General features: G+C 41.8%; 2 protein-coding genes across 7 annotated transcripts in view; one reads left to right on the top strand and one right to left on the bottom strand.

The window, feature by feature from the left end:
- Nucleotides 1-10,704: 10,704 nt before the first annotated feature.
- Nucleotides 10,705-19,124, bottom strand: PEG10 (paternally expressed 10; the record flags this gene model as incomplete). Of its 2 annotated transcripts, none has more annotated exons than XM_081286373.1 (2): nt 18,922-19,124; nt 10,705-11,899 (listed from the first exon to the last, which is right to left on the bottom strand). In XM_081286373.1, exon 2 carries the CDS (start codon nt 11,680-11,682, stop codon nt 10,705-10,707), a length of 978 nt encoding a protein of 325 aa, XP_081142499.1. In that variant the 5' UTR covers nt 11,683-11,899; nt 18,922-19,124. The 2 variants fall into 2 exon arrangements, with proteins under 2 accessions (XP_081142499.1, XP_081142498.1); XM_081286372.1 differs by having other exon boundaries at nt 18,911-19,124.
- A 204-nt stretch (nt 19,125-19,328) lies between these two features.
- The window catches only part of SGCE (sarcoglycan epsilon), a 70,638-nt gene continuing 67,116 nt past the window's right edge, over nt 19,329-22,850 (top strand). Inside the window, exon 1 of one of the 5 annotated variants that reach the window (XM_081288158.1) lies at nt 19,329-19,520. In XM_081288158.1, coding sequence (XP_081144284.1) covers nt 19,412-19,520 — 109 coding nt within the window. In that variant the 5' untranslated portion in view covers nt 19,329-19,411. The remainder of the gene's footprint in view (nt 19,521-22,850) is intronic. The other 4 variants (XM_081288156.1, XM_081288157.1, XM_081288155.1 and 1 more) reach the window with 4 other exon arrangements.

Consider the following 22,850-nt stretch of genomic DNA (forward strand, 5'->3'; position numbering starts at 1 on the left):
TCCAAGTGATTTTTAAAAATATTTATTTTTTTAAAGTTATAGTTTAACACAATACCTTTATTTTATTTATTTATTTTTTAATGTGGTGCTGAGGATTGAACCCAGGGCCTCACAGGGGCTGGGCAAGCACTCTACCGCTGAGCCACAATCTCAGCCCTTTCCAAGTGATTTTGCTAATCATTTTACACAGAATTTTTTCAATTATCAGTAACATCAAGAAAACATTTGATAGCTAAGTGGTTCTTGGCCAACTCCCAATTTCTCCACCCACCACCCTGCACACCATGGGAATCTGAGGATGCTGGGCTGGATAGATATCTCTTCAGAGCATCCTTCTGAGAGGACACAGCTTTTAGTTGTAAAATTTTTGTTATTAATCTCAATTTTTCCTTTTAATCACCATCTTCCTGATAAGCCACCATGTTTATGTGACTCCCATGTCATCACACTTTAAAGCCATAAATACTTTGAAAATGGTAAAATAAGATTTTCTCTTCAGATTAACTCAGACTGATGTCATTACGTTTGAAAATCGAATGAAATGAGCATCTTGTGACTCCATTTGCCACTTTTCAATTAGATGAAAATCACTCATGCTAATTTTTTTAGTGTTCATTGGTATAAAAATAAATTTGCATGTTGTTTAACTCATCTCTACTGCATTTAGTGCGTATTATGTTCTCACTAATGTTTTATAACTTTCTATTAATTTGGCACTAAAAATAAAGTTTACTTTATCACTAGAGTTGTTATTAATTGGTGGCTACTCAAGATCTTGAAGTTTTGCTGCTGAAATAGACCAGTTGATTTTCGGGTGTATTCTGGGTATATCATTGATAGAGGATTCTGACTGATATGTTCATTATACACTACTCCCACCCCCAAATCACCCTCCCTTCCTTACCTCCCTTCCTCTCTATTTTCCTGCATTTCCTAGTCTCCTTTTTTCCTACCCCTGAACTCCTCAATCCTTTAATAAATCTCAAGTATTCAAACCACATTGGTATTTAATGGACTTTGTCTTATTTTATCATTGGACTATTAACAGGTGGCTTTATTTTATATGTTGATGTTTTGTAGCTGGAATAAATTAGTTGAGTTCCTGGGTATTCTAGGTTATAATTGACATTGGGTTATATGATTGATGTGCTCTTTATACACCACCCAAATCCAAACTCATTCCATTGCCAACCTCCTCACTCTTCTTCCCATCCTCACTTTCTCCATTCCACTCCTTTCTACCTTCCACTCTTCTGTGGCCCCTCCTTCCCTAATCCAATTAATAAATCTCAAGTATTCCAAGAAATAGTGATATAGAATAAGGTTTATATCACTGGAATTGCTGTAATTGGTGATTTTTTATATGTTAACCTGTTGTAACTGTTATGTGTTAGTTGATTTACTGGAGTATCCTCAGTATATCATTGATTCTGGCCTGTGTGGTTGATAGGTTCTTTATATACCACCCCCACCCCAAACTCACACCCTCCCATTCTTCCCCCTCTTTTCTCCCATTTGCCCTTTATGTGATCCCATTTCCCCTCAACTCTCTCCACACTCCCTCTCTTCCTACTTAAATTAATAATTGTCAGCTATTTCAAGTAATATTTATAATAAAATTTATTATGTCACTGGAGTCACTATTACTTGGTTATTTTATTATTATATATGTTTCTGATCTTCCAGTGCAGCTGGAATAAATCAGTTGATTTCTTGGGGTATTCTGGGGATGTAATTGATGCTGGGTTGTGTAATTGATGTATTCTTTATAAGTCAACTCCATCCCAAACATGCCACCCTCTCTTCCCACCCCCATCCTCTCCATTCTACCCATTCTTCCTACCCCCACTCTCCAACTGTTCCATCAGCCCCATTCTAATTGATAATCTTAAATATTCCAATAATATTGATAATAAAAATAAAGTTGTTTTATGTCACTGCATTACAGTCTCGAGTAGTTGGTGGCTTTATTTTAGATGTTAATGTTTTACAGCTAGAATATATTAATTTCCTGGAGCATTCTTGGTATATGCCATTGACACTGAGCTGTGTGACTGATGTGTTCTTTGTACTCCACCCCCATCCCAAACTCACTCCTACTCCCATCATTCCCACCACCTCTACCCATTCTTCCAACCTTTCTTGGGATCCGTCCACTATCCCCCAACACTTTCAGCCTCCCAACTCCAACTGACAATCGTCAAGAAGTCTAAGTAATATTGATATTAAATATGAAGTTTGTTTTGTCACTACAGATTCTATTGATGACTTTGTTATTGTATATGCTTACATTTAACAACTGGAACAAATTTGTTTCCTGGATATTCTAGGTGTGTCATTGATTCTGGGTTGTGTGATTGATTTGTTCTTTATACACCATGCCACCCCCTTCCACTTACCCATCCTCTTTCCATCACTTGCCCTCCCCACTTTCCCTCAAAATCTCCCCAATGTCCTCCCTCCCCTCTTTTTAATAAATCTAAAGTATTCTAGTAATATTAATATTAAAATGTTATGTCACCAGAGTTGTCATTAAAGTCTTGCTTTACTACTGTATATGTTAATGTTTTATAGCTGGAATAAACTGGTTGATTTCCTGAGGTATTCTGGGTATATAATTGTCTTGGTTTGGGTAATATGTTCTTTACACACCACCCCCATCCCAAACTCACCTTCCTGACCCCTCTGTCCATGCCCACATCCCTTCATCCCCTCTTGTGTCCATTTGCCTTCACTCTCCCCCCATTTCCTGTCCCCAGTCTAATTAAAAAATCTTGATTTTTCTAAGCGATGTTGATATTAATAAAGAAGTTTGTTATCTCTTAGAGTTGTTATTAATTGATGACTTTATTATTATATATGTTAATGTTTTACAACTGGAATAAATTGATTTCCTGGGGTATTCCAAGTCTGTCATTTGATATAGCATTGTGAAATTGGATGTGTGATTTATACACCATGCCCATCCGAAAGTCACCCCCTCCCACCTTTATGACCCCTCTGCCCATCCCCACATCCCCCTTGTGATCCATCTGCCTCCATTGTCCTCCATTTTATCCTCCCCAGTCTAATTAATAAATCTGTTATTCTAAATAATATTGATATTAATAAAAAAGTTTGTTATGGTCACTAGAACAGCTATTGCTTGTTTTACTATCATATGTTAATGAGCTGCTGGTGGAAAGAACTAATTGATGTCCTGGAGGTGTACTGGGTACATAAGTGACCCTGGGTTATGTGATGTGGGCTTTATGCACCACCCCCATCCCAACCTCACCCACTCTCACCTTCCTGAACCCTCAGCCCATCCCCACACCCCCTTATCCCCTCTAGTGTCCATTTACCTCCACTCTCCCTCCCATTTACCCTCCCCATTCTGGAGGTATATAAGTATATATATTGATTATATAAGTGACCCTGGGTAGTGTGATGTGTGCTTTATGCACCACCCCTATCCCGAATTCAACCACTCCCACCTTCCTGACCCCTCTGCCCATCCCCACACCCCTTGTCCCCTCTTGTGTCCATTTACCTCCACTCTCCCCCCATTTACCCTCCCCATTCTGGAGGTATATAAGTATATATATTGATTATATAAGTGACCCTGGGTTGTCTGATGTGTGCTTTATGCACCACCCCCATCCCTACCTCACCCACTCCCACCTTCCTGACCCCTCTGCCCATCCCCACACCCCCTTGTCCCCTGTTGTGTCCATTTATCTCCACTCTCCCCCCATTTACCCTCCCCATTCTGGAGGTATATAAGTATATATATTGATTATATAAGTGACCCTGGGTTGTCTGATGTGTGCTTTATGCACCACCCCCATCCCTACCTCATCCACTCCCACCTTCCTGACCCCTCTGCCCATCCCCACATCCCTTTAACCCTTCTTGGGATCCACTTGACTCCATTCTCCCCATTTTCCCTCCCCACTCTAATCAATAAATCTTGATCACATCAGGTAATATTGATATTAATAATGAAGTTTGTTTTGTCACTGGAGTTGCTATTGGTTGCTTTATTATGTTAATGAGCTACTGGTGGAATAAGTTGATTGATTCCCTGGAGGTGTTTTGGGTACATAAGTGACCCTGGGTTGTGTGATGTGTGCTTGATTCACCACCCCCATCCCAACCTCACCCAATCCCACCTTCCTGACCCCTCAGCCCATCCCCACACCCCCTTGTCCCCTTTTGTGTCCATTTACCTCCACTCTCCCCCCCATTTACACTCCCCATTCTGGAGGTATATAAGTATATATATTGATTATATAAGTGACCCTGGGTTGTCTGATGTGTGCTTTACGCACCACCCCCATCCCGAATTCACCCACTCCCACCTTCCTGACCCCTCTGCCCATCCCCACATCTCCTTAACCCTTCTTGGGATCCACTTGACTCCATTCTCCCCCATTTTCCCTCCCCACTCCAATCAATAAATCTTGATCACTTCAGGTAATATTGATATTAATAATGAAGTTTGTTTTGTCACTGGAGTTGCTATTGGTTGCTTTATTATGTTAATGGGCTACTGGTGCAATAAGTTGATTGATTCCCTGGAGGTGTTTTGGGTACATAAGTGACCCTGGGTTGTGTGATGTGTGCTTGATTCACCACCCCCATCCCAACCTCACCCACTCCCACCTTCCTGACCCCTCAGCCCGTCCCCACACCCCCTGGTCCCCTCTTGTGTCCATTTACCTCCACTCTCCCCCCATTTACCTTCCCCATTCTGGAGGTATATAAGTATATATATTGATTATATAAGTGACCCTGGGTAGTGTGATGTGTGCTTTATGCACCACCCCCATCCCTACCTCACCCACTCCCACCTTCCTGACCCCTCTGCCCATCCCCACATCCCTTTAACCCTTCTTGGGATCCACTTGACTCCATTCTTCCCATTTTCCCTCCCCACTCTAATCAATAAATCTTGATCACTTCAGGTAATATTGATATTAATAATTAAGTTTGTTTTGTCACTGGAGTTGCTATTGATGATGTTGTTATTATACATGTTAATGTTTTACAACTGGAATAATATGACTTTCTGGGGTATTCCAGGTTTGTCACTGATATTAGGTTGTGTGATAGATGTGTGCTTTATACACCATGCCCATACCAAAGTCGCCCCCTCCCACCTTTATGACCCCTCTGCCCATTCCCACATCCCCTCTTGTGATCCATCTGCTTCCCTCCCCCATTTTACCCTCCCCAGTCTAATTAATAAATCTCATTATTCTAAGTAATATTAGTAATAAAGTTTGTCATGTCACTAGAGTTGCTATTAATTGGTTGCTTTTTTATATGTTAATGAAGTGTTGGTGGGATAAATTAATTGATTCCCTGGAGGTGTTTTGGGTATATAAGTGACCCTGGGTTGTTTGATTGATGTGTTCTTTATACACCACCCTGATCCCAAATTCACAATCTCCCATCCCTCCCCATCCCCTCTTCCCACCCTCCTAGTGCTCCCTTAGTCCTTCCTCCCACTCTCCACCCTCCCCAGTGCCCACCCTCCCTATTAATAAATTTCAATTATTCCAAGTCATACTTGGATTAGAAGATAAATGTTGTTATTTTGTCACCAGAGTCACTGTTAATTGGTTGATTTATTTTATATGTTGGCCTTTGCAGCTGGAATATATACTTGGTTTCCTGAAGTGTTCTTGATATGTCATTGACATTGAGTGGTGTTATTGACATGTTCTTCATACACCATCTCCCTCCCAAATGCACCCACTCCCACCCTCTCTCTCCCCCCCTGCCCACTGTGACCTTTCTCCCCCTCCCCATCTCCCCACCTCGTGCCCTGAAGGAAGACGCTGAAATGATCAGGACACAGTTTGCACTTAACCACTAAATCTTTATTGAATTTTTATTAGAACATCAATGCAATATAGTCAATACAGAGAAATATAGAGTAAAGAGAATACAATAATAGTTTGAAGGAAGGGTAGGGGTTGGGAGGTGGGGCAGGGTAAGGAGGAGGGGCAGGGTTAGAGTGAAGGGGTAGGGGTAAGGAGGAGGGCTACTGACAGGGGCAAAAGCAAGGGTTTATTCATCACTTTCTTTCAAATTTCAAGAATATTAACCACATCATCATCATCAATTTCATTTTAGCAACAAACTCTCAAGGGGCACCTATCTTTCCACAAATTGATCCCTGAAGTTAATACCCAGGGCCTTTATGAAATTAATCCAATCACATGTGAACTTTTACTAACATTTAATCCATGTCCAATTCATTCTGAATAGATTGATCTCCCTGCAGTTCCCTCTGAATTTATTTGAAATCATTAGGGGTAAGAGGTATGGGGGTAAAGGGTCATAAGTAAGTACACGTGTCCACTTAGCAATATCTAATACATAATCTTATCCTAACTTATCCTAAATAGTCCCACCCACTTAAGATTACTTAATAGTCCCTCCCATCCTAAAATACTATGATTATATATCCCCTACTACTTAAACTGATTACATAAAGAAATAAAAACAATGCAAAACTCCACAGACCAATTTAACATCGTTCTACAATCTGAAACAACAAAGAACTTTCAGTCCCATCAGACACGTGATCTCTTAGATGAAAATGTCACATGGTTCTTCTTTTCCTCTGGTGGTCCTTCACTGCTGCTCAGGTCTTTCCAGCAGGATGTTCTCTGCTGCCATCTTGGAACAGGATCTGATGTGAGATGTCTGTGGTGGGTGATGACTGGATCAATTCAGGAGTCCAAGAGGTACCTACAAACTTAAACAAAATTCCAGACTGCACCATTTAGATGTGTCCATCTTATTTTGTGCACCTGCAAGCTCACCGTATGTCTTCCCATGATTGAACAAATACGTCATCACTCAAACTGAATTGACCCTTTATAAATGTATGTAAACCTTCTCTATTTCAATATCCTAACATGATGATCATACTTACTTATCTTCAGGCTTGACTAGCAATGGGAGCTCTTAGATCTTCTTCCTTGATTTAATTAATGAAGAATGCAAATTCTGATGTTTTATTTATCTATCTCCTTCCTGTTTTTATTTTGCTCCCTTTCTAACTTCTTGTCTCTTCCTTATGAATAAAGGCATTTTTGTTGGAAATGCCAAAAGAAAGTTTTAAAGTATCCAATTAACATAAATTTGATCAACAGAAACAAAATAAATCAATTGAGAAAGGAAACTTATCAAACTGAAAAAGGAAACTTATCAAATTGAAAAAGGAAACTTACCAAATTAAGAAAGGAAACTTACCAAATTGAGAAAGGAAACTTACCAAAATGAGAAAGGAAACTTAACTAAATTTCAATACTATAGAGCAATAAATGTAAGATTACTTATCCTTAACACCTAAAAGATAGTATAGATAGGAGTAGAGCATAGTACACACTGCCAAAGAGTCAATCACAAGCTTCAGTAAACAGTCCGACGTGTCAGGGATTTTGTGAGTTGTGAACCCACGCCAGCATGCTCTCCCTGATCGTTTTGCTGTTGGCCAGGCTTCTGCTTGCAATGGTGGCAAATGTCCGTGTGCACATGCCAGGGCTGCAGAAAATGACCCATTTCTAGGCACTCTGCAGCTTGAAGATCAATTGAAAACTGTAAATTTGACACACAACAATTTGAATTCAAATGTATGGAAGATGGATTGAGATTTGAGGTAAACGGAAGTAACGCTTCACAATAGTCCAGAAGCACAAATGCACCATTTTAAAAATACTCTAAAACACACAAGTGATTGACAAGCTTTCTGATTCCATTGAAGAAAATAAGGAAAAGTTGTTTTAGACTAAATAGCCAATTAGGTTTTTCTTTTGTGCAATTTAAAAAGTCCAATAAATTGAAGATTTAGTATAAATACTCCAGTTCGGAGGAGCCTCTCATTCACAGTATTGTAAGAAGTTCACAGTAAAGAGATATCTTGCGCTATGTTTTTTAAAATTTGTACTTAATTTAACAATAAGAATTGAATAGTACTTTGTCATTCAATGGAAACTTCTGAAAGCATAGCCAACACTTTAAAACACTGTTAAAGAACACTATTATAGATAGAAGTTTTAAGTGTTTAAACATGCAAGGATAAGGGGTGGGGGATAATAATGAATATATGAAAGATGAGGCTGATGAAAAGGAAACTTCACCATTAAGACTCCTCTTCAGGCAATTTGGAATATAAATCCTGTAGCAGGGTTAATGGCAGTAGTAGAGAATTAAACAGAAAGAGAGAGGTTAGACAAGTGGTTCAAGGTAGTAGCAAGGGACTAGGTTAAAGAAGTCAGGCAGTCCCAGGTTAGCACAAAGAGTCCAGGAGACACCAGAGGTGTCACTGGATTGAAGACAACTCTTGTGTTGTCAGTTGCTTTGTGAGGCCTTTCATCCATTGGCAGCTTGATTCTTTCGAGGTGATTACCCTCAGGTCATCTTCTCATTAAAGAAGTCCATATCCTCAAGACAGTGCCCAGTGCTCTAATTCCTCTTCCCTCCCATGCACAGGAGTGTGGGTCTGGGTGCAAAATCATTTCCCCTCTCCAATCATCCTAATGCTACAGTCTAATGAGGGGACTGATGATGGAATGCCCAGATGCAAATGGAGGCAGAGACGTAGACAGATGCTTCCCAAACTTCAACTGGTGTTTTTCCAGCCAATTAACAACATTCGTGAGAATTCTTTCTGAAGTCCCAGCACAAGTTGGTAACAATTAACTCAGAGCCTCTTTTAAGAGTTGGGTACAGGATTTAGGAGTCCTTTGATTTGCTAATCTTTAGCCCTCACACATGATTGAGAGGTGGTCACAACATTTCACAGACACCTAACACACCTGGAGCCATTACTGGCATGATGATGGTAAGATGTTGTGTCAAAGCCAGAGTTCTTGGGTACAGTGATTTGCACCAGGATGTGAAGGCACACTCTTAACATGCAAGAGTCTGTCTGAGAGCACTTACTTTTCAGGCCTGAGGTGTTACATGTCGCAGGGGTGTTTGCCTGCTTCTGGGAGAACCAGTCGACTTGCTGCTCCTTGAGAATTAACGGAACCATGAAAGTGGAGTTTGAAGATGGTGAAGTTTCTGAGGGTGCAGCAAGAGGATCACGGAAGCCTTTCTTCACTGCACCAAAAACTGTGGCTTCCTTTATAAGGCCTCGGTCCTCCACTGAGTCCCGAAGCTGCAAGAAGGGTCATGTCCTCCTCCTCCTGGTCTCCCCCTCCCTTAAGAAATCAGCATTTCCTGTGTTTGCATCAGCTTCTCTGTAAAGAAATTTGGCAGCCATTAATTTAGATGGTGACAGAGGTTTCAGACCTCTTTGGAAAGTAAACTTTTTAATTGGCAGTCAAGGTAAAAAACTGAGATAATTTCTTGGTAAATATTATTTTGAAGGTCTTCTGGTGCTTTAAGATGTGTGCCAGTTCAGGGTGGCCCTGACCTTCTGTAGCCTTTCAGAGAGGATGTGGCTTGAAGATACAGTAGCTCAATTTAGCACACAGTCACTGATTGAGAAGCTACACAGGAATAATCTTTGAGGGAAGAGATCTTGAAGGGACATGACAGGAATTCACATGGTACTGTAAGATGGAGGCGGCGGTGGCGGCGGCGGCGGCGGCGGCGGCGGCTGCGGCGGCGGATACTGCGGTACCGGAGGCTGGCGGTACCAGTGTGGATTCCAAGTGATCATAACAGGTACGTAGAGAGATCTTCCTTGACCATCTCGTCCCACTGGGTACCACGCAAATCCTACTGGGTAGGTCGGGTACGTGGTGTATGTGGGGTACGACTGGTATCCAGGTACTTGAGGAATATATTCGGTGTAGGTTGCCAGGTGCGCTTGGTCTTCCAAATTAGGAATAGATAGGCGAGGATACTGATTCTGGATGGTGAAATGGTTTGGAGCTCGGCAATCATAAGAAACTTGCAGTTTCCACCCCCTCTTGACCTGGAGAACTTGGGCTCCGTTGGGTGCAATGGTTGGGGTAATCAGGCCATCCTTCACATTTCTCGCCACGAAATCTCGGAGAGCTGCCATTTCAGGTTCAGACAGGGAGTACACGTGCCCACTGGGAATGCTGTGCGCTCCAGGTATCATCTCTATGTTGGGGTCAACCAGACGGTGATCTGGGTAGACGTGCTCATCAACTGGAGTGTACACATTCTGGACGTAGTAATACCTCACTGGTTGGTAAACTCTGTATCCGTCGACTGGGTAGTAGAGTGACGGGTGTGGCGCTGGTGGTGGGAGCGAGGGAGGTATTGGAGTGTACATCCGGCAGTGGTATCGGCAGTATTCGGAGTCGAAGACGATGGATCGAGTGCTCCAAGTGATGTTGGGGTCATGTGTGCTCAGCCAGCGAACCCCCAGGACGACAGGAAAGAACGGAGACTGAGTCACATCAAATGACAGCACCTCGCGGTGATCTCCCAGGTCAACAATCAGGTTGTGAGTCTCGTGGACAACTGGGCCCGATGCGATGGGGCGCCCATCAATTGCTTCCACGAGTATTGGCCAGTCCTTGACTCTTATAGGAATTCCATTTTGAGCGACGTATTCGTGATCAATGAAGTTTCCGGAAGCACCAGAATCAATCATGGCTCGGACGAACAGGGTGTGTCTGCCCGGAAGATGGATCTGGAGCATCACTTGCAGGTGTGGAGATGAAGCATCATCTGGTGGGGACCTTATTAATTCCGGCCCGGTCGCTGAAGGTCCCTCTACAGCGGGGCCGGGGAGTTTCCCGCCGGTGAAGACTTTGAGGCCTTGGCAGGACAGTTGTCGGCGTAGTGACCCCCGTTTCCACAGTAGAGGCAGAGGTTCAGCTTACGGCGTCTTTCCTTTTCTTCCTGGGTCAGGCGCATGCGGGCACCTCCCACGGGCTCGGTGGGATCTACCTGGTGGTGGCTTGACACGTGAGGCATCACCAGCGCCCGGGGTGGGGAGCGTGGCTTGCGAGCAGCAGCAGCTCTGGCCAGCCTTCTCTCAATGTGAATGCACTGGCCGATCAACGCCGACAGCGACTTGGGGGCCTCGAGGTGGGAGAGCTCTTCCTGAATGTGGTCACTGAGACCCTCGTGGTACTGGTCAATCAGGGCAGGTTCATTCCAATCCAGGTCCTGGGCAATCATCTGGAAAGCGTTGGAATAGTCGATGACGGAGCCCATGCCCTGGCGCAGACGTCTGATCTTGCGTTTGGCGGCCTCTCGTCTCTGAGGGTCTTCAAAGACATGCTTCATTTCCATCATGAAGGCAGGGTAGTTGTGCATCAGGTAGTGGGATCGCTCCAGTTTGGCAGAGGCCCAACGGGCAGCACGACCGGTCATCATGCTTGTCACGAAGCAAACACGGACACGATCAATTGAGAAATCTCTGGTGCTTTTTTCCATGAAGACTTGGCACTGGGACATGAAAGGAGCCAGCATGTCGGGGTTGCCATCAAACTTCTCTGGCAGGTCTTCTGGGCACTCTTCCTCAATTGGAGCGGGTGGGGCAGCAGCCGCCGCAGCACCTTGGAGCTCAATGTCGTCTTCATCATCCTCAGGGACGGGTTCCACTTGCTCACGGAGAGTGGTATTCTCCTCTGTGAGCTTCTGCACCTGGTTCTGCAGGTTGTTGTTTTCCTCGGACTGCCTGATGACCTTCTCTCTCAGGTTGTTGATCTCTTCGGAGAGCTCATCCCTCCTGCGTTCCGTCATGTTTGGGACGCAGGGGCTCTTGTGGCCGCTGGGCTTGTTGTTGTTGTTGTTGTTGGGGGGAGGGGGAGGGGGAGGCGGTGGGCAGTCGGGACCCAGGGTGACGGTTGGTGTGGGAGGAGACCTCCCAGGTGTTGCTTCACTTCTGTGGGGGTGGAGGCCTGGATCCTGGCCCCCTCTTGCACCCCTTCTTCTCTTTGTTTTCAAAACCCGCTTATTTCTGTAAATGAAGATAAGAGTATACATTCAACATATATATCTAAAGGGGCACAATGCAAAGAAGGTTTAGTATTTAATGCACCTCTCTGATCTACTTGCTCATGTTAATAATTAGCCAACAAAGAAAACACATCCTCAAAAGAAAAACAAATGAAGTCATCAATCAGGACAACAAATAATGAAAGCACTCTTCTTTCTCTGATGCTCAAATCACCTTTTCTTCCTCAAAAATCACCTTTTCATTGTGATTCATCAATATGCAAACTTTAACATCACTATGCTCACCTTTATAGGCTATAAAGAATGCTAAGACACAGAAAATAAGTACTTTTGTATGGAGGGAATGAAGCAAGAAACTTTTAGGCAAAGATAGATACCAAATAAATTATTCAAAACAATTCCAAAATAACTTTTGCAATCAAAGAAATTAGGTGAAAACCAGCTAATATCCCAATCAATTAAACAACAACTAAAAACAACCACAACAAGAGAGATGCCTGCATTTATCAGCTCTGAAAAAGAATACATGCCAATTCTCATGACCTCTGTCCACCTCTACAGAGAACATAATTGATTATCAAATCAAACAACAACCACCGCCACCACAAAAAAAACCACAAGACTGTCTAATTACTTTTCTGACCATAATTTAACTTCCCAAAGAGAATTCTCTTTGGGTCAGAAATGGCACTTAACAGCAACATGTATATGTCAGTTTCCTTCCTCATTACGTAGTCATTCAACAAATATTAATTGATGCCTCCTAACAAGAACTAGGCTAGAAAATGAGACTTTTTTTTTCAAAGATGACCAATAATAGTTAAGTAATTATTATAATTAAGTCATAATTACTTATTAAAATTCAATTTAATAATATCATGCAGATAAACCACATAGCAAATGTTCAACAACTGTCTGTTGGCACTAATAAGGTTATTAATTAGAAAACAGAAAGGTAACTTTCTGTTTAAATAGGGAGGGGCTGCAACTATAGTGACCTGGGCACCCATTTACATACTAAAGCTATTCTTTTTGTTTGTTTGTCCCCCCCCCCCTTAAATACTGTGTTGGTCAAACAACTCCAGGACTTTATTGATCCTTCAGGTCATCAGTTTGCAATTCCTGGTTCTTAATCAAGATTTGTCACCATAGCCCCACCCCAAAGGTTTGTAATATTCAGGTGGGACAAAGCTGTACTCAGGGCTGGGGAGTCTGGGGGTTGGGGTTGGTAGGTGGGGGTGTAGGAGATAGAAGGGGGGGGTAGGGAGTGGAAGGTGGGGTGGGGGATGGGGGTAGAAGGTAGGGGTTAGGGAGTGGGGGGTAGGGAGTGGAAGGTGGGGGATAGGGGGTAGAAGGTAGGGGGTAGGGAGTGGGGGTTGGGGAGTAGAAGGTGGGGGATAGGGGGTAGAGAGTGGAAGGTGGGGGATAGAGGGTAGAAGGCTGGGGGGGTAGGGGGTGAAAGGTGAGGGGTAAGGGTGGAAGGTGGAGTCGGGTGGGTAGGGGGGTAGGGTGAATGGATGTGTCTGGAGGTGGTATAGGAGAATTAAATGTTCTAATTATGAGTGTGATGTTAATAAATCACACAATAAGTCATAATAAAGTGTCTTCCTGAAAAATAGTGTTAAATGCATTTAGAGTGATTTAATCATTTAAAATTTCAATAATTTCAAATCCCAAATCTGGAAAATTTAAATACATAAGAAGTTTAAAACTTAATATATAATATATGAAAGTTTAAAAAGTTTTTAAAACTTTAGAAAGTTTAATAAGTTTTTAAAAGTTTAACTTTTTTAACTTGAAAAGTTTAAAACTTCAAGAAGTTTTGAAAGTTCTGAAAGTTTTAAAAGTTCAAAACTTTAAAAAAGTTTTAAACTTTTTAAAGTTTAAGAAAAGTTTTAAACAGTATAAAAGTTTTTAAAAAATATTTAAATTTAGTTTAAAATGTTTAAAACACTTTGTAGTTTAAAAGTTCAAAACTTTTAAGTAAACAAAACTTTTAAACCATAACTTGTTTCTCTCTGACCTATCAAAGCAAAATCGGTTATTAAATAAATTACATAAAGTTAAAAAAATGTTAATTAAAGAAGTTAAGTGGAAAATAACTAATATTTCAACCTCTAGGGTATAAGATAAAAGGGGATATGGTAATAAATCACTCATGAGCCCCCCCCCCCCTTTCCTAACACCCCTCTTATCCACTATACCACCTCATTTTCCCCTACATTCTTTGCTGTTGATATGGTCTCTGCAAGGCGTGGCAATAGAGCAAGCAAGGTCCTTAAGGGACAAGGGTTAGTGTGTAATTTTAATAATTTTAACTTAATTACTTTAGTAACTTATGCTACAAACACAATGAATAATTGACATTCAAGATAATATATTATCAAGCTTACAAACATTAGAAGTCACAACAAACACATCATAACCTGTAATGTTCAGTCTCATTTCCAGCTCTTTAAAAACAATAGGATATAGTAACAATGGCAATGCAAAGCACAATATAATACAATTTTTATTTATTAAATTAAGAATTTTAATGTCTCATTAAAAAACAACTAATAAACAAAGGTCAGGTGACTAAGGTGTCACTTAGCTTGTGTGTACATTTTAATCAAAACAGACAAGGCTTCCTACAGGGCAGTCACAGCATGGCCTAGTGCAGCTTGACACAGGTCAGGAAGGTTAATCTCCATGTCAATAACAGATACTGGGGTAGGCTATATTTAAGCTGAAGTTTGATGATTTTACCATCTATTAAAAAAATGATGGGACAGAAATTACAATTGGAAATCATCAAATAATATATTGTTTAGGGAAACAAAATCAATAAGAATTAAAAATTCAAAAGCCTTCATTATACAGAAAGGTAATTTACAAGTGAAGAGACTGGAGTTAAGATCAAAGGAAGGGGCTACAATTATGTATTTGGGGAATGCATGCCCCTTCCTCTGTCCCCCTCAAGACATTACATTTTGTTTGTTTGAATAGCACTAATATATATACATATAAAATTGAGGCCTTATTTGGCTTGCAAAGTCACCAGTTTAAGACCTCTGACCTTTACCAGTGTTAGGACTCAAGCCCCCACTGGGATTTGCAATTTTGGGGTGGGACTCTTAAGACCAAAGCAAAGTAGTCAACCCATTAAAAGTTAACAGAATAGTGGGCAGGCAGGTTAATACTAAATTTAAGTAAATTACAAAAATGTTTAACAGCACCAGGTACAGTGCAAGTTCACAGGATGCAAGGAGCATTTCAACTTGATTTGACTAATAAAAGTCTGGCTCCTTAAAGTCCCTCTTATAGGGACTGGATTGGAGAGGTGGGGTCAAGAGGTCCCATTCTTGAAAACCGAGAGGTCACACTGCAAAAAGCCAAGCTGCCTGGGACAGAAATCATAATAAATATTTCAGTTTTAGTCTACTTAGTAATTAAGTACATTTGATTAATTATCAACTTTTCACAATGACTTCTAGAAACTTATACCCCAAATCCACCAAAGAGCAAGAGTAGCCAAAAAAAAAAAAAAAAAAAACCAACAAAAAACCCAAAAAACCATACATATACATCCCATTAGTAAATGAAACACCATTAAGCAACTCTTAATTGTTTTAAATTTTCAAAATGTCCAAATTTTTAAAGTATTATGTGCATCACTTGTAAAATACAAGTTCTATTAATATGCACTTTTTTTTAAACCAGTGTTTTGAACCTCTTTAATATGCAGACACAGAATTCCCAAAGAAGCAGCAGACTTAAAGCTGTAATTATATGTACATATTTTCCATAGATTGTATATTTTTAAGGGGCCAGGGAATTGGGGGGGGGTGTGTGATAGACGTTTGGAAGCCAAAAAACTTCCATTTCTCCCCTTAAAAAAAACTCCTGGCTCATAGTTTGTAATATAGAGAACCAGGTTTTTAATTTCTTCATTAATTAGAATATTTTTACATGGTACATTTGACTGGCAATAAGTAATACAGATGTTTAATTATGCCAGTTGAAACAGTCTATATTTTGTAACTATTTTATGTTTCATTACACAAATTTTAAATGTCAATGTATACCATTAATAACCTATTTGCCCAAAATTTAAATAATTAGTTTTTTATGAAAAAAACTAATTACTTAGGATAACAAATAATTGGCTTTTTATGAAAAAAGCCAATTACTTGGGATAACAAATAATTAGCTTTTTATGAAAAAAGCCAATTACTTGGGATAACAAATAATTAGCTTTTTATGAAAAAAGCCAATTACTTGGAATATTAAATAATTAGCTTTTTATGAAAAAAGCTATTTGGAATAATTTAAATTAATTTAGTGTCTTTATAATTACAGCTTACATTATTAAAGTTCAAAAATGCATACTTTTTTTTTTTTTTTAAGAAACTCTTAGATATGTGAAGGTACAACCCAGGACAACAAAGCACCAAAGCAGAATAAGAAAACAGAAAAGACCTGCAACACTAAGCAAGAAGACAAATAAACCAATTTACTCTAGTCATTTAACACATGTTAATGAATGCCTACCATGTGCCAGGCACAATTTATTGTATGTAGGCAGGTTAGCCAGGGCTAATCCCTTAGTTTCCAATGGGGAAAATAAACCCCAGTTTCATAGACACACAAACACTTCATCCTTGATCAAAGGCCAAACCAGCAGCACCAATGTGCCACTTAAAACTCCTATGAAACAAACACAGCCCAAATTGTTCCTTGCTTTGTATTCACCAAAGCATTCAATTCCAGTAGGTCCACTAGTGTCTTTTAAAAAAAAAGGTAATGTGAAAATATTTTTTAATTTATAATAAAAACATTTGGCTAAATTGCCTTTAGAGGCACAGCCAAGGCAGCTTAGACATTCCCATCATAAACATCAGTTTAAATTGTAAGACTGTTATTTAATATATGCAAAACACTTATAAAAAGTGTTTACAAATGCCAGGTATAATTGTTGTTAATTGTTCTTATTTATTATTCTTGTACTTATTAGATACTAGTGGACAAAAAGCAAAACCGCGCAGCAGAGAAACCTCAGGGGGGCGGGGCTGTGCAGCCAGGCTCAGGCATTGAAGGCGCGCAGGCGCATAGGACAAGGCCTAATGGGGGGGGCTCACACTGCGCAAGCGCAGGAAGGCTCTGCTGAAGGAGGGGCTGCAGGCCAGCTCAGAGGAGGCAGGTTCAGGGTGGAGCCAAGCTTTGGAGAGGCAGGGTCTGGGCAGGCCACCTCAGAGGAGGGGCCTCAGGGAGAGGCGGGGTCTGGGCAGGCCACCTCAGAGGAGGGGCCTCAGAGAGAGGCGGGTCTGGGCAGGCCACCTCAGAGGAGGGGCCTCAGGGAGGGGAGGGGTCTGGGCAGGCCACCTCAGAGGAGGGGCCTCAGTGAGGGGAGGGATCTGGGCTGCCACCTCAGAGGAGGGGTTCGGGGAGGGGCGGGGTCTGGGCAGGCCACCTCAGAGGAGGGGGCTCAGGGAGGGGCGGGGTCTGGGTAGACTGGCTCCAAGAGTCAGCGCTGGAGAGGCGGGGCCTGGGGAGGCGCGCTCTGGGGAGGCGCGCTGCAGGGGAGGCGCGCTCTGAGTAGGCGCTGGGAGGGAGGAAGGGAGGCGCTAAGCGCGTTCTGAGCAGATACTGCAGAGAAGGCGCGTTAGGATGGGCGGGGCAGGCCAGAGACTGGTTGCTACACGGCTGCAGAGTGTCTGCACGCCACTCCCAAGATCCCGCCCCCCCAAACCCCTCCCACCAACCTCCAACAGCCAGATTCATTTCATGCAGCAAGAGCAATCACCCCAGATCCAGCCCCCCCCCCCCAAACTCAGCAAACCGACAGTTTCCACAAACTGTTGCTGGACACCGATTCGCGCCACCACGACAACTACACCGCCACTTCAATCAACATAACTAGGCAGCCTAATCTGCCATCCCCAAAAGTTAGCGCCCTTCCACTCCACTGCCATAGCAGGAATGGTGTGGGCAGAATGTTAAACACTATTTTTTTTTGCCCAAGGCTCCATTTTGTCTAACAGAACCATCATGCACAGAGCCATCCTGCAAAGAAATACAGTGGGAGCCATTCGAAAAGGTGAAAGGGTGGGGTCCCCATCTAAGAAGCAGAGTAATTGTACTCTGCAGCCCTTTTCTCTGATAGCTGGTTTATCTGTAGCGCCAAACAGCCTGCAGCTCATGTACCTCTGCAGCAGTTTCCACTTTGCAAGCCTTTTAGGTGTAAATTGTTCCGCAGTTCATGTGCCTTATAGCGCATTGAAGCGCTATTGTATAGCTAATATCATTTTTGTAGCGCTTTTGAAAAGCTAGTCTTCAGCTTAGAATTTGAAGCGCATTTAAAGCGCAAGCTAATCTTTAGTCTGCAGCTCAGATATCGCTGCAGTTTTTACAGGTCTGTAGCGCATGTAAGCGCCAGTCCGTAGCGCGAGAAGCGCCCATCAGTTTCTAGCGCATGAAGCGCCAGTTCATAGCGCATGAAGCGCCAGTCCTTAGCGCATGAAGCGCCAGTCCTTAGCGCATGAAGCGCCCATCAGTTTCTAGCGCATGAAGCGCCAATCTTTAGCGCATGAAGCGCCTATCAGTTTCTAGCGCGTGAAGCGCCCCTCAGTTTGTAGCGCATGAAGTGCCCATCAGTTTGTAGCGCATGAAGCGCAAGTTTGTAGCGCAACTGAAGCGCTTATCAGTGTGTAGCGCATGGAAGCGTCAATTAGTTTTAGCACATAGCACTTTGTAGCGCATTTGTAGAGCTATCTGCAAATTAGTCTGTAGCTCATGTGCGTCTGCAGCTCATTCCTGTCTGCAGCTCATGTCTGTCTACAGACCGTATCTGGACTTGGGTCCTGGAAACCAGAGCCTTGAAGGCTTGGTTTCCCCCAGTCAGTTTCGGGGTTCTGCCAGTGAAGGCGTGACAAGGTTTGCGTGGAGACATTCTGGGGCGCTACTCCATCTCCCGCAGCTCCCGATAAAAACGGGGAATGAATGTGATCTTAAAAATAAAAAACATCCTCACCGCATACTCACCACGCGAGGACTCCTCTGCGAAGACAGGAAGGAAGGGGTCCCACACCTGGCCAGGCGTGGGCTCCACTGGGTGCTCCGCAGCCCGGAGTGGCTCCGGACGCGAGCCCGCTCAGCGGACCTCTCGAGAGGCCAGTGGACCCTCTCCGATGTTCTCCTCAGGTCGCAGTCAGGTTTCTTCGACACACACCAACCGAAGTTGAAGCGCGTGTACCCGGAGCCCAGATCGCCTGCCTTATATAGGCTGAACAGAGGAGGGGGGCGCCAAATCCCAGCGTGCTCTGCGGGCTGGGGGGCGGAGGGGGGTGCGGGGGCGGGAAGAATGGGGGAGGGGGGAGGGGGGCGATGGCCACGCTTCAGTGGCCCGCCGCTAGAGGGAGTACGGGATTAGGGAGGGGGTGCAGGATGCTGAGGCTGAACTGGCCAAGCTGGGAAGAAAGAAGAAAGGGAGGGGAGGGGAGAATCGAGGACGGCCGGCCTAGCCAGGCCAAGAATGCTATTGCCCTGGTGGTGGGAGCTGGGAGACCCCTGTGCTTGGACTGGACAGGGTCGGGGGACACGCAGGATGAGCCCCGCGACCACTGGCACATTCTTGCTGACAGGTTAGTGGCCTGCGCGCGATGTGGAGGTCCTGGGCCAAACAGGCCGCCGCCTCCCCCTCCCCCACTCGGGTTCGGGTACCCGGGCTCGCCCTTTGGGCTCCAGCCCCTCTTGATGCCCCATTGTATCCCCGTTTCAGAATGCCCTGTACCCTACTTCGGGGGACTGTGGGTCCCTCTTCAGGATTGACCCCTGGCCTTTTCTTTTTCTCTGCACCCCCACTGGCCCCTCCCTGACCAGCGGGCGCAGAAATTTCAGCTCCAGTTTCCATTCCCAGCACCCTCTGACCCCCCACCCCAGCCCCCTAGTTGGACCTCTCTCGATCTTGTAGCAAAGACCAGGGGGTCGCTGCCCATTTTGGGGGGATGTTACCCCGTTATTGGGGCTCCTTGGCCTAGATAGGAGCCAAAGGAAATAGGTGTCAAACCGCGTCCCCCTCTTCAAATAACATCTTTTTTCTTTTTCTTGAATCTGATTGAGAGAGAACACTAAAACCCGACATTTAAAACACCTAATTCACTCTTCTTCCTAAACGCATTTCTCCGAGGTGGAAATCCCATTTTTCTTAGGTTTTTACCGAGCAGGGAAGCGAAATCATGCGATGCCGGGAGCCAAACAGGGCATTCAGGTCAGGGTTAACCCCGGTTTGGGGGCTGGAGATGCTGCAAACAGCACCGTTTGCCCCACCAAGTGCATTATTTTGAGAAAGCAAAAACAATTGAAAACAGCTGTGGATGCTTCCACTGTGCTTGGCGGGCTTTGGAGGCTCTCAGCTTCGGAGGTTTACATAGAGACCTCGCTTTCTCTACAAACATTACATTTTCTTAAATCTTTTAGGGTGAATGAATGCGTTTGCTTATGGTAACCGCACGTCTAATCCTTTGAAGCGGATTGCCGAGATTCGGCCCCGAATATTTGTGTGAATGTATACCAATAAACATTTTTTTTAAGTGGGGGAAAATTACTGATGAGAAAGAATGCTAAATAAAAGCCGTAGTGCAGATTCCCATCTAAACCGCCTCAAAGTGTTATGCATTAGGAAAACTGACAATCTGTTGCTAATCTTAGTAAAAGAAGTTTAAGTGAGAAAATAAAATTGTTTACAACTGATATTTCTGAAACACAGATGAAACACGTTAGTCTTTAGAGACTAAAATTGAACATACTTTGGTAACATTGATGCCACCTATTTTATTCTTAGAGGATAAATGAGAATTTTACCCATTGTGCTTGACAAAGTGGTGGGGAGCCGGTTAAAAAAGCGAACCTTTCTAGGAATGAAGTAAACTTAGTCCATTTAGTGAGACTTTACATCTAATTAGAAATAAATGTTCACCATTAAGATTTGTGAACAATTGAATGAATGAAGCGCAGATTTCCAATCATGAAAGGCATTTTTCTAGAAGTTGGGAGAACACAATACTTTTTTAGAAGTGACTTTTAATTTAATCTAACCCTCTTCTGCAATACATAATAATTCTAGGAATTTTTAGAGCACTGTTCTGGTGACTGCCCGACTGTCAAATTCTTAGCAGTTTGTTTTTTAACCCAAGTTACTTCACCCAGTTGTTAACTGATAGACTTTGTTCTCCTAAAAAAATGAATTAAAAAGTAGTGTAGTTGAAAAATGGGGAAAATTCAACTTTAAAAAAACCCATCCGAGACTTTCAAAGTTTAAATCAGTTTGATGTTTTAATTTCAAAATGTTAGCCAGGATTTATTTTTGTAAAATTTTAAAAAACTTAATTAGTATTTTTATCATAATAAAATGATTTCTACTCATCGTCCAAAATTCAGGGGAAGAACCCCAGAAAAGTATAAAGAAGAAAATCAAGATCACCTGTAACCTTTTCACCCTGCAATAATACCAGTAAATATTATAGAATCTGCTTTTTTATACTTTCTCTATTCTTATATAGGTATCTAAAGAATATATATTTTTCATGATTACATATATACTTTCTGAAAATTAAAAAATGGAATCAAGTTAATTTTCCTCAAGGGTTTTCCTTCCAAATAGCCTTTAAATATTAAATAAGATTAAATTTTCAGAGTTTTCTTTAAATGAAATAAATTAATTTCTAATTAAATATTTTAATGAACAACCTTGGTATATAAATATTTAAAACCAGAAAACAGTAGAATTTCTTCTGTTTTCACTATTCTTACATATACATAATTGTCATTTTGTTGTATTTCCTGTTTTTTCCCTCTATATTTGAAAAAAAAATCTTTTTCACTTTGCTTAGAAATATATTTTTCTAAGGGAAAAGGCAATATCAATAGATAATTAGTTTAGATAAAACTTTTCTGCTATCTAAAACAACACAATATTTAAAATAACAAACATCAGTAGATACTTTAGATATTTTTGTGTTATTAAAAACAAATTTAAAAACAAAAAACCAATAAATATTAGTAGATAAGGACTTTAAAGACTTTTGATACTTAATATCTAAATGACTTTTAGATTTTCTCAGATATTTATTCCCGATGTTGATGGTTTCCTACCCATTTTTACAAGGTCAAATGTAAAGTGAACAAGGTGTTAGTTGTCATTATTTACTTTACCAAATGATAACTGAACTTTGTATAAAGGCATTTTATCCATTTTTACAAGAATTTGCCATGGATATATCAAACTGTTGATTAACCACCTATATTTAACTTCTAGTATGGTCGGAAAATTGCATTTGAAAACCTAGAGGGATTTTTCACTTGTCAAATAAAAATCAGACTTTCTTTTTGGATATTTTACCTCTGTTATAACAATTTACCATTTATCATGAAGCTGTTGATTTACCTCATGTATTTTAGTTCTAGTGGAGTGGGAAATTGCATTTCAAAAGAAACTAAAATTTTCCCATGTCAAATAATTTCTGGACTTTCTATTTGGACATTTTATCCATTTTTAAAAGGGCAATTTGTATGGATCTATGAGCCTTGTGATTTGCCACCTGTATTTGTCTTAATTTCTAAGAAGGTAGGGAAAACTTATTTCTAAGCAAAGTAGAATTTTCATTTGTCAAATAGTAACTGGACTTTGTAATACTCATTTTATCAATTTTTATAACAGTTTGCCATAAATCTAACAGCTGTTGATTTATCTCATATTTAGCATAACTTCTAGTATGGTAGTCAAATTATATTTTTAAGCAGAGTAGAATTTTCACTTGTCTCACAGACATTGAAAATAGCAAGGAATAGTTCCAGAAAAAACTGATTAGAGACAACCCCAAAGAGATAAAGATAACATGTTTCCAGTTTCTAACACTCGGGTTTTCCATTGATGAAAATCATCCTCTAAACAAAATACTGAAGCAATGAAGAAA

This window comes from Spermophilus citellus (genome assembly GCF_964194105.1).
Source record: "Spermophilus citellus genome assembly, chromosome: 3".
NCBI classification, from domain to species: domain Eukaryota; kingdom Metazoa; phylum Chordata; class Mammalia; order Rodentia; family Sciuridae; genus Spermophilus; species Spermophilus citellus.